Raw genomic sequence first — 12,208 nt, forward strand, 5'->3', positions numbered from 1 at the left:
ATTATTTTGAATTTTTGGAAAAAAAAATGGTGACAAAATAATGTGTTAGGTAGTTTAAATCTGGAGGTCATGGCTAGCTCAGGGTCTAATAATACTGCAGTCTATCAGTTGTTTAGAACATAACATTCAAAATGGTGTTCTGCAAAACAAAACAAGCCTTCTTGAACTGTTTTACTTATAACTGTCTTCAAAAGCAAATGTCAGCTTGGTTCTTCCAACAGTGCATTTGCCAACACGACTGTAGTTAAAACAGTTGCTGCTCCATTTCCTATGTAGTTTGGGCATGGATTATTTTTTTTTCTCCTGCTCCCCACCCAACAGTGGCTGGCCAAAACTGCATAATAAAAGAACCTCTCTATGAAGCTCTGAACTCAGTTCCAACATGTTTTACAGCACTGTTAGTACTGGAGGCTATGCTCCTCTCTGAAAATGGTTTCACACATGTTTACAAGCACCAGCAGAGATGAGGCCTCAGGCTCCCCATGATCAGCACAGCAGCCACGAATTTATCAGCTACCAAAGGCTTTGAAGATGGAAGGGCATCTCTCCAGTAAGGAAAACACCTTTGTAACTAAGAGTCAAATATGTCTCTTTCATAAGCTATTTAAGCTTAAACAAGTTACCAGGTATCAGGCAGCACTCACTTAAGTCCATTTCACTTTGCCTGCAACAAAAGCCAAAGAAGAAGGGGCTGGCATGGCCTCACCTTTGCTGCAGATGAAAGCAAGCAGCTGACTTGCTGGAACTTGTTGGCCTGCAGCACAAGCAAGGCTCTAGGCCATAGCTGTACTAATTCAAAACAACAAACAACAGTACTATGTTTATAGTCCTGGAAATAAAAAATTGGAGATCAAATGGAGCCATATAAAATCTCTAATGTAGTTATAATGAAATGATTGCTAGAAGCTGTAGTCTCTGCAGATTCTGAGGACTATACAACTTAAGAAGTTTATTAACATGTTTATAGATTTTAGTTTTGGAAGAGTATATTACATCTTTGCCAACTATTTTAGGGTGTTATTAGTTTATAAGATGCCAAAAGGCAGAAAATGCCTTTGTATTTCTCATCCAGAATACAAAGAACATACGGGCACTTTGTGGATAATAATACAGACGTTGTCTAACAATGAATGTAACAAGTTATATTCTGTGTATCACACCAGCATCTGTTAATAATCATAGTATTTTTCCTTTAAAAAAATACAGCTTTCATGTCAACGGCTTATAAAAAACTGAATTCAATATTTAAGAAGCCTAGACAGAAGCAGCTCCCAATCCCTAAACAGTAGCAAAAAAACTTTTTAAAAGCACGTATTAAAAAACTGCTTTCAAGAAGTGAGTATGCCCTATAGCTGGTTAAATGACTGCTTCCTTGAAAATGTTCTCTCACCAGGCTGTTCTCCTTCCACGCTTCTGGGAATTTTGGTCTTTGCTTCTCTCTAGACACCAAGACTTGCATATCTTCAAATGTGGGATGGTTTCCGACTTCTGTCTGGAAAGCCATCTGGTATTCTGGCACAGATTCCCCTGTTAGGAAAAGAAGGAACAAAAAAAAAAAAAAAAAAAAAAAAAAAAAAAAAAAAAAAAAAAAAAAAAAAAAAAAATCATAGATTAAGAGGCAGAGCAAGAGCTTTCAGGTGATGAAAGGTAGCATCAAAGTTGCTGTCTAGCAAGATGTTCTCCGCTTTCCCCCAAAGCCTTGACTTCACAAAAAAAGCTGAATTAACTGCAAATGAGTAAGTGCTGCTCAGCAGCCTCTCAAAGGATGGCATCCTCAGACTTTGCTGGCTGAGTGGCACATTCAGAACGTCTCGGAGCCTGAGGATGACAGCTAATTTCTGTGAAACATTGCTGAGTGAATCTGTTCACGCACCTCGCTTGGGAGGGAGCTCAGCCAGACTCCAAGTCCCTGCACAGAAGTGCAGCTGTTTGGCTACAGAGGGAATGCTGCATGTCAGATTAACTCTCCATGCTCCCTCCTGACACGAAGGTGGTGTCTGTGACACAGTCTCACCTGCTGGATTTCAGAAGTCTGCTTCCTCTTGGTTTATGTTACAGGTATGAAAAAATTCCCTGAATTTGCAGTGTCAGTGGTATAAGTAGAAGTGTGACTGGTGAAAGGCAATGCTGTATCACAGCACTTTCACACCCATCCTTCCACAAGGGAGGTCTGAAAGTCACTTCAGGCATTTCTATCAGTCCTAAGAACTGAAAGTACTGCCTTTGCCACCAGCCCAGCTCCCAGTGTTTGTAAACTCTGGGCAATAATAATAGTGCTCAAACTGCACTTGCCATGAGGCCTGCAAACTGCTTACACAGGTATTTTACATCAAGCCTTTGAGCATAAGCCACCCTTTCCACCCAAACACACTGCTCTGACAACTATCATCTTGAACACTAGGTGGCACTGACTCGATGGCAAAAAAACAAGTAAGAAAATTATTTCCCTTACTCAATTAAAAAAGCTACAGCAAAGGAGTAGATTTGTCTGCTGGTACCACTTTCTACCACTGATGTTCTTCCCAGCTTTCCTAGTTACCTGGGAAGAGGTCTGTACACCTCATGAATATCTCCCAGTAGATCAGGCCTAGTGCATACATATCTACTTGTTTCAAAGCAGATTCACAGTCCCTCAAGTTCACTGCTCCTTCCAGCACCTCTGGGGCCATGTAGCGGATCGTCCCCACCTGGAAAACATGAAATCAAAGCTTCAAATCAGGAGGCAATTTCCAAATTCAATTTATTATGGAGATTATTTTTTTTTAACACCCTGCTTTCCTTATTGATATTTTCTACAGTTCAGGAAAATTGAGTTTTCTTCTATTCAAGGTCCTTAGCTTCTAGACCCTTATCAGGAGCCCAGTCATAATAAAACCTTTCCCTACTCATTCACTTTTTCCTTTGTATCAAAGCAAAATAATTTTGCCACTTACTCTGTGTTCTCATACATAACATAGGAGAAACGTTTATTTTTCCTGAAATTACCCTGTTTAACACCAAGGTACGTATCATAATTGAAGAGGATGCTGCTGAACAAGGAACCAGTTCTTTTTATTCCTGGACTGTCAGCAAGGCTCTCCCTACACCTCCCATGGTCAAAGGTTATTAACAGCCTTGAAAGACAAGACATTAATTTCCACTAGGAAATATGTTAGATGATAGCAATCACTCATCAGCCCTTGTAGGACAGTATTTTCTCACAGAACTATCCATTTCCCTGCATGTTAAACAGTGGTTTCCCTGTTCTTTTGTTCCTTAAGGAGAAATCTAAAAAGAGGACCTGTGCACTAGGTATGATTAATTCAGCACTTGCTTTCTAAGGGAAGGTGATTACCACTGCAAAATGTGAAGGTTTTTTATAAAAGCACAAAGAAAACAAACACACTGAACTTATGAGACTTAGAGACTTTTACTCTTTGTTTAAAATACCTCACTCTGTTTCAGCAGTCTATATGCAGATGTCACTGTCTTATGCTTAAAAAAAAGAAATCGGCAACAAAACCCTCCCTTACTTAATCACAGCACCATATAAAAAAGAAAGCTCAAGCAACAAGTTTTTCTTTCTGCCCAGAATCCATTCTAACCTACTCCTAGCAGATGTTTTCCCAACTTGTGCTTTACATTCATAAAATGATACAAATTCTAGAGTCTTCATCATCTGTCCACTCCAGTCCTTGGCTGCCTTGGTTTCCACATAACTAACCTAAAATCTCCCTCCTACCCTGTAATCCCATTACCTCTTGTCTGATCCACACTGAATGCAAACAGTTTATTCCTTTCTCTTGTTCACTTTGTTTGAAAACTTCCCTAAATAATCCCCTTTCTTTCACCTCTTCCCACAAGGTACTCTTTCAAGCATTCCCTGTTATTTTGCCCCTGTTCCTCCTTAGTTGGTCCATGTCCCTCTCCACGGAGATGCTCTCCAAATATATCCACTAAAAGTCCAGAAAACTGCACATGACACAGAAGGAAATAGTTGTAGGATATAGAATGCAGTAAGTCACCATCTCAGGAAAATTAACACCAAAACTACTAAAGTATGTTTGGTTTTCAGTTAACACTTGCAGTACAAGATTGAAGGGACCTGTACCATACCAGGAACAACATGGCAACCAAAGCTACCTCGGATCCTCTTGTATCTGCCCCCAAAATTCCAGTCACCAGGGCTGTCAGTCTTTCACCTTTCAAAGTGCCAGGTTTGTTTTTGAGCACTTTGAGTATAAACCCTGTTTCTTCCTATCAAGGTTTCAGCCACCTCTCACCACAACTGAAGCAATTCCCCTTACAGGAGCTGCACCACCTTGGCATTCTCCTGATGACAACACTAACAACTATTTCTCACTGTTTCTCCCATAGCAATCTGTCCCCCTTTACACACGGATCCATCTGCAGTTGTACTTACCTCACTAATGGCTGCATTGTCTTCCTCACCTGGGCGTACCAGTCTGTTTCCAGTCAGCTTCATGGAGAGCCCAAAATCACTAATTACACACGTCCCATCATTCTTCACCAGGACATTGCGGCTGTTCAGGTCACGATGGGATATTGCAGGTTTGTAATGGTCTATTTGGACATAGGGAAGTGCTTGTTATTATTTGAGCAGTTCTACTGTCTGGCAAAATGAGAGAACCTCACTACATCTGCTCAGCTATTAGAAATTTAACTTATCTTTTAGAAAGCTGACATTTTTGCTTCTTCATACTGAACTCCACAGCATGCTCCTACAGAAAACTCACTGGCATCCAGAGTTCCACTGTACAATGTATTAGGCTCCTGCTATACAGTTCTAGTGTTTGCCAATAAGCTTCTTTCCAAGGGATATGTCAGCATGATTTTGGCAGGGGAAACCTTGTGTACCTAAGCACAGACCTGCTGCTAGAGCCCTGACAGCAGTTCCAAACAACCTCTCAGATCCTCACTCCGGTGTCAAATACAGCACCAACTATTTACATGATGATTGGAATTGGCTCCTATTCAGAAGATATGTAGGCAGTATTATTCCAGAGAGTCTGAACATGTTCATCTTGCAAAGGATATCATCTTTTCCAAAGAATAATCTCAGTTGTTCCTAGTTTATATGCAATTTAATTTGGTAGCAAAACAGCCAGCACTGCAGAACCAGCTTTAGTGTGGAATTTATTCTGCTCCCTGAGTTCCTTCCTAGCATTCACAGGCCAGCCTATGTCTGTCTCTTCCTTATGAGGGAAGGTTTACACATTTTCTGGCTGCTAATGGACACACCTGTCTGCACATTTCAAAATGATGAAGTTAGGATGATAGCTGCAGTTCCAATGGCACAGAGGAATTCTGATTTAGGTATTTTCAGCCTTGCATTTTGACAGCATCTTCAGTTGTCATTCTCTGCTGGAGTTGATGCTTAACGTTTAAGATACATAGTTTGGAATTTTAATCCAAACAGTAGCACCTTAGTGTAGAATTAGTGTTCCACCCTCTTACTGCCAAAAAGCTAAGGCTTCAGTGCCAGGCCATATTCTGCAGCCTGACACAGTACAGAATATCTTGGAATATCTGCTTTATGATCATGATACTTCAGCTGCTGAAATGCTGCTGAAGAATACAAGCAGAGATATAAAGACATAAATCAACATGTTGTGACACCCAGTAGTCTGATAAAACACTAAAAAGTCCAGCAGTATCATTTGTATACAGCAAAGATGAGGCCCACACCTTTAGAAAAAAAATAAAGAGAAATGATAAAACTGCAGTGGAGTTAGATATCCATCATTTCTCTTTGAAATTCTTCTCTTTCTCATTTCTCTTTCACACACAAACTAAAAATTGCTTTGGTGATTTGTGCCTGAACTGCAAAAACAAACAGAACACCCCATCTGTTTGCTCTCTGCCAGCCAGACATCCCATGCTCCAGGTCTTCAGTGATCTGTTGCCATGATACAGCAGCCCTGCTCATGCCTCCTCCTCTGCCTTTCTCTGGGGCTCTGCTGGCTCCTGCTCCTTGTTTTCATACAAGCATCATGGGTGCAGCCCACAACAGGGGATTGTTCAGAAGGACAGAACATACCAGAAGTTCTGAGCAATCGATTTGCCTGCACTGTTTCGTACTTACCACACGGTCACAAAATAAAAAAGAAAGGTAGGAGGCTCCTAAGAGAAGGAAGAATATCTTGAACACCTTGGCACCCATCCCTGGCCTTACCTCCTCGAGGCAGCTCCGTGTGCAGGTAAGCCAAGCCCCTTGTTATGGAGTGTGCCAAGCGACAGGAGCTCACCCAGTCACTCGTGTGGAGACTCAGATACTTGCACAGAGAACCCTACACACACAGGAAAAAAAAAAAAGAGAGAAAGATAAAAATAACTAAAAATCTTTAGGAAAGTTGGTTTTATTCACTGTTCCTGAAAGGTGTCATCCTGCAACTGCTTCTTTGTCGACCCAGATGTCCTAAGACACAAGACTGGACCAAAGTTTCATTAATTTAATTTGGTTTATCTGAAGAAATGGAACAGAAAGTTTATCACAAAATAACAGGGACTGTGCCTTTAGGAATGATTATATATTAATTATAAAACAAAAGCAGAGTACATGGATTTGATTTATTCTTCTGAAAGTCATGCTGAACAACAGAAGAAAGGAAACTGCAGACATAATAGCCTGGATTACTAAATAGTGGTCTATAAATGATTAAAACTTACAGAATACTCAGCATCTCTCACTGGCAGCTCCCCTGCTATGATCAATTTATATATCAACACAAAAAGCCCCCAGAGGCACTTCAGAACAGGAGTGAGTCCACACACACTGAAGAAAGAGGTAAAAAGAATGCTATGTTCCCCTTTTATTGAAGGAGAATTTAAATGAGAAAAATGGGGGATTTTTTAGTAGTTAGAAGTGAAATCTCCAAGAAAACCAGAAAGTTGCCAATTATGATACTGATATATTCTAGCAACTGAGAATACCACCTGAAACAAGAGCCAGATCCTGCAAACTATGACATCTTGGAGCACTTATTATGCACCTAGGTCCCAATGATAACTCACAGCTTAAACAAACTGAATCCCTATACATGACAAACAGATTTTGGTAACAAAAAATAAATAAGAAAACAAGACAAAAAACTGAGTGTCTACTTAGAAACTAATTACAGACTCTTACACTTTTTCTTATATAAAGCTGTTTAAAAAATACCAGCACTCTTATGAGCCTCCAACTGCTTGGGTGTGGTACCAGATTTTGTGGCCCAGTGGGTCGAGGTTCCAGCCCCTTCTCCCAGGGGCCACAGGGCTGGTGCCCCAGCCTGACTGGGAGACATTCACAGGATAAAGATCTCAAACCAGTGTCAAGAGCTGTCTGCTGCAGAGCCTGATGGCCAACAGGGATTCTTTAAGATGGTTGAGGGCTGTGATGCTTCAGTGAAGTTTAATGTAAATGACAACCAAGGAAAGTATTTTGAGGGAGAATGATGCTTTGGACAGGGTGTATTGAACCTGTGTATCTTGTGTGGGTTACTCCTTATGGAAATAAGATTTAGGTTTCCAGTTTGAACGGTACAATTCCCTTTTAGTAGGGCTGCCACAGCAAGGTTCCTTCTCTGCTGTCAGCTCCTCATACTGCACATCTGCTCACTGAATTAAGGATCACACTGTGCATTAACTATACCTGCTGTGCTCTTTTTCCAATGACTTCCCAGCCACCACTGGATTGATTTTAGACTAATGTTCCTGTTCTTAATACCACATTGAGAAAGGGTCTGATAATATCATGTCATCTGTGCATTTAGTCAGACCATTAACAGATCCTGTTTATATAAGCAACAAGACACACTTTTCCATCAAATTCCATTTCAGCTGATAATCCTTTCACTCGAGAAGACAGCAAAACCAGATCACCTGTGAAGACAATAACTCTGTGCCCTCCCAGGAGCACAATACTTGCTTGACTTCACCTAACTCCATTAGTGGAAAACAAGCCTGATGAGCTCTGCCACTGCCCATATGGTGTGGGCACTACTGAGCTTTTTCTGTTGTGGTTTAAGTCTCTGCAATCCCTCCCCTCAGATGCTCCCCTCTTGTAAGCTGATATGATCAAGTGTGTTCCCACTCAAAAGTTTCAGTTAAGAGACCCACATACTGCTGAAGTGCTAAGTTGTTGTAGATATATTCAGATATTTATTCACATGCATGCATTTAACCTGAAGCACAAGCATATATGTAGAACCTCAAACACCTTGAATGAGGCCACTGTTACTGCTACTAAACTCTTACGTTGTTTCTTATTACCTGAACCAGCAGCCTTTGTCCTGTTGTCCCCATAATGGATCAGGATCCAGCCACCATTTTTACAACTACAGTAAATATCAATTTGCATGAGACCAAGAACCTTATTTTAAAAAAATTATTTAACTGAGAAGAGAGTCCTTTGCCATACACAAGCCCCCACAACACGTAAGTTGCAAAACATAGTTTTCTGCAATTTCCTATGTGTAAACCCCCCATATAAATTATATTTTATCCTTTTTCAGGAAAGCATTCATGCTGTGTATGTTTAAAACATTTTTGGTTTTGTGCATGTGTATACACTGAGAGATCATTAGGAACTCAAAGCAATGAATTTTAGAAATATAAGTTCATTCAGTTAGCTCAGGAGATGGAAGATACATTTCTGGAAAGTAAGGCTGCCTTCTTTACAACTCTCCTACATTATCAATATATGGTACAGCAAAATAAATATAGTATGCAACAGAAAGCTTTACAGAAAACAGGATAAAAAGCCAACATGATTTATAGTACCACAAACTAGTTTGACAGTGATACTGCATCTATTATGTTTCATTGTAAAAACCACCATGTACAGCTACTGAATGAGGTCATAACTACAATAACAGAAGTATAATAGCAAAATGCTAAGAAGTTTTACATTTATTAAATTATTTTAAAGGAAAACCAAATCTTTTAATTCTGCCCTTGGATGCTGCAGAGTTGACTGAAAAACCAAGAGGAAACAGTGCAGCAGGCACTTTCTAAGAGTGCATTTGGTAGCACTAACTGAGAAATCTTAAAGGATATTACAGTAACCACACTCAGGTTCATTAAAATTGTAATTTATATGGATTACTCTTGTCTTACTGTGCAAGAAGCAGCAATGAAAAGCCCTGGCAAACACTGAAGTGCATCCTTTGCAGGTGGCTATTCTTAGGTATCTATAGTGACCTGACATTTATCTGAAGCACTTACATTGGGGTAATATTCCATCACCAATAAATATTCCATACGGCCATCAGCAGTGAATCTCTCATCCCCCACGATGAAGCGGGCGATGTTGTCGTGTTCCATCAGGGGGATCCTGTAAATGTTCCTCTCGTTGACAAAATTCTGACGATTAGCAAAAGAAAACACTTTGACAGCCACCGGGCGCTCATCCAGGGAGCCCTTGTACACTGCTCCGTAGCGACCCCGGCCAATCAGCTGGGGAAAAAAAAAGAAATAATTAGTCCAATAAATAATAAACCAAGAATAAAATAAGACAAAATCCCAGTTTTCACTCTACAAAGACTGCACGCCATCTTTTATACTGACACTGTAAAAAAAGAATTAATATAGTGAATATTTTGTACTGAAAACTAGAATTAGAATGCTGTCATAAAAGCTACTTTGGAGCTGGAAACTTCAGGCCAATTTAGATCTTCCTAAAGTGATCTATAGTCTGAACACTCAGTAAATAAATCATAAGCAATCTATTAAGCCTGTTGTCTGTACAGAATCAATGCAATCCATGTGTTTTGTGCTGCTGTGTTATTAAACTTTTGTCTATTTACAGCTTTTCTGTGATCAATTTTAGTTAACTCCAGAGATCACAGGTATGTGTACATTTTAGGCTGAGGATAGCTTTATAAGATATGTCAGACAGCCCTCAAAGTGGATGGCAAAGAGGCAGAGTCACTTTAAGGTATAAACCCAGTCTGGTTTCTATCCCCAGAGATGTGGAAAGGCAAATACAGGTTAAGACAATTTGTTCTGCAACACCCTGTGACTACGGGTGAGGAGTCAGTTCCTTAGGATTTGAGGACAAAGGACAGAAAACCCTGTAAAGCAGATCCCTCCACCACCAAGGTTGCTGCTTTTCTCAAGACCATGTATCAGCATGAGTAATTTTCATGCTGGGGTTTTGTACACTTCTGCAATGTTCTTGTATTCTTGTGAGCTCTGCCTCACGTACTTTTTGGTTGGCAGAAGGCACCCATCTTCTTTGCTGCTTAGTCTGCTGTCACCATTAGCCCAGACCACACTGCATGTCTGCAGCCTGAAGCTCTAGGTGTGACTTCTAATGGGTAAAAAAGGAGGAAAGTACCACTCTCGGGATCTCTCAGCCCTTCTACAGATTTATTTCTGGCTAAGGGCTTTTAAAACTTCCACATCCGTTCTCTCAAGCATACCAATTAAAAGCCTAACATTTTGCAGTGTTCTGGTGATACATCTGACACCAAACAAAGAAGCACCAAAACTGAACATCTACCTCCAGTAATTTGAGATTATCCAGATCCAGAGAGGGCTCTGATGCAGCTGCCTCCATCATGTTCATACTGTGCAGACCTTGTTTACGGTCTCCTGTGGAAGAGGGTGGGGAAGGAATCAGACAGTTTCCTTTTTTTTACTAGAAGTGAAAACAATACAGCTTACCTGGGACTTGGCAGAAATATGTATTCTATTGCAGGCAAGGACATAACAAATTAAAGGAAATCCTGTGAAATCTTCTCAGGGTCAGTAAAAGCAGTAGTGAAGGTGCTGATAGCTACAAACTTAAGGCTATCTGCTACACAATTATTTTGACAACTGAGTGTCACTGGCAATAACTACAAAGCACATTCACAGCCTCACTTAAGCTGTGCTGAGCAGAGGATTTAAAGAAAAACAGGTCCCAAAATGGCAGCTTGGAAAAATCTCTCTGGACTGTTATGAAAGGAGTATCAACATTAAGTGTCAGAGGAGAAAGGGGAACATTATGTACAAACATCTCACAGGGACTGGGGAGAACAGGAGATTTAACCTTGAGAAACAGCCAAAAGAACAACTAGAAAAAATAAAATAGGATCATCAAACCCTACCTGCAAGCATCCTGTAGCCAAAGAACAGAGCAGCAATCAAAACAGCCAGCACAGACACAGATGCAAGGACAATAACTATAGTCTCATCTCGATGAAAAGAATGAGAAGAATCTGAAAGAAAGCAAGATGAAGACTCTTTAGTTACTTATTTAAAAGAATCATCACTATCAAACACACGATTGTTATTACAACAATGAGGAAAAATATTGTACTCTGGACTGTAAGACACTACACTAAACATTTTCCTCTTAAAATCTAGAGATGGCAAAAGAGCTGATCAGCACATCCACCAGCATCTTTTCCCTGTCTTCCCAGACAGCGATTTTCTCTCCTGCTGTCCAAGTCCAGCACAGCCACACAAGGCCAAGGGGGCACAGTCCCTGCTCTGCTATCTACACCTTAAGCCAGTTCTCTGCTATGAGCCAGGCTTGTAACCTTCACAAGTTTCTTTAAGTATTTTTCCCTGAATGAAAATCACAAAAACATTTGCGAATAATGCTGCAAATGTGATGAATGCTGAATGTTTTGTTTTCAAGTATCTACAACGTACATGAGATACAACTCCATTTGTGGAAATATTTCAAAATACTTGGAGGTTTTGATTTGTTTTGTGTCAATGTGCAGATAATTTTAGCATAATTCTCATTCCTTAACTCACAAAAGACAGAGACATCTCCACAGTCTGCAGCAGAGTATCAAGAAGCCTGAAACAATAATAAAACACTGAACAAACCCAAATAACTGGTTTTATTGGGACTTTCTGATTTTTGACAAAATGTAAGCATCTTGGATTTTTCTTTTTTTTTCCAGAAGGAAAAAAAGTTGTACTGAAAAAAACTGTTAGTGCCTGGAATGGTTAGCTTAATGCTTCCCAGTGCCAGCCCCCAGCCTTGCTTCTTGCAGGCATATAAAAATTCAGCCGCTTTTAATATAAAAATTTATTACTGCAGATATTCCTCTGATGTCAGAATCACTGGAATGTAGCACTACAAGACCTCATTTACTCTGGCTTCAAAACCGAGTTTGGAACCTATGTTTAAACTTGTCTTATATGCTGCTAAAAGTACTCCTAAGAAGATTGTAATGAGACCCAACTATGCTAAAACCACAAAATATAAAATGCACACAAGGCT

General features: G+C 40.1%; 1 protein-coding gene across 3 annotated transcripts in view; it reads right to left on the reverse strand.

Moving 5' to 3' along the window:
* Positions 1 to 12,208, reverse strand: part of BMPR2 (bone morphogenetic protein receptor type 2) — a 91,847-nt gene that overhangs the window by 11,766 nt on the left and 67,873 nt on the right. For all 3 annotated transcript variants that reach the window (XM_071747953.1, XM_071747952.1, XM_071747954.1), the window contains exons 4-10: positions 11,076 to 11,186; positions 10,487 to 10,578; positions 9,208 to 9,438; positions 6,176 to 6,290; positions 4,403 to 4,563; positions 2,540 to 2,687; positions 1,391 to 1,527 (exon numbers count right to left, since the gene is read on the reverse strand). In XM_071747953.1, coding sequence (XP_071604054.1) covers positions 1,391 to 1,527; positions 2,540 to 2,687; positions 4,403 to 4,563; positions 6,176 to 6,290; positions 9,208 to 9,438; positions 10,487 to 10,578; positions 11,076 to 11,186 — 995 coding nt within the window. The remainder of the gene's footprint in view (positions 1 to 1,390; positions 1,528 to 2,539; positions 2,688 to 4,402; positions 4,564 to 6,175; positions 6,291 to 9,207; positions 9,439 to 10,486; positions 10,579 to 11,075; positions 11,187 to 12,208) is intronic.

Source organism: Heliangelus exortis, chromosome 6 (genome assembly GCF_036169615.1).
Source record: "Heliangelus exortis chromosome 6, bHelExo1.hap1, whole genome shotgun sequence".
NCBI lineage: Eukaryota > Metazoa > Chordata > Aves > Apodiformes > Trochilidae > Heliangelus > Heliangelus exortis.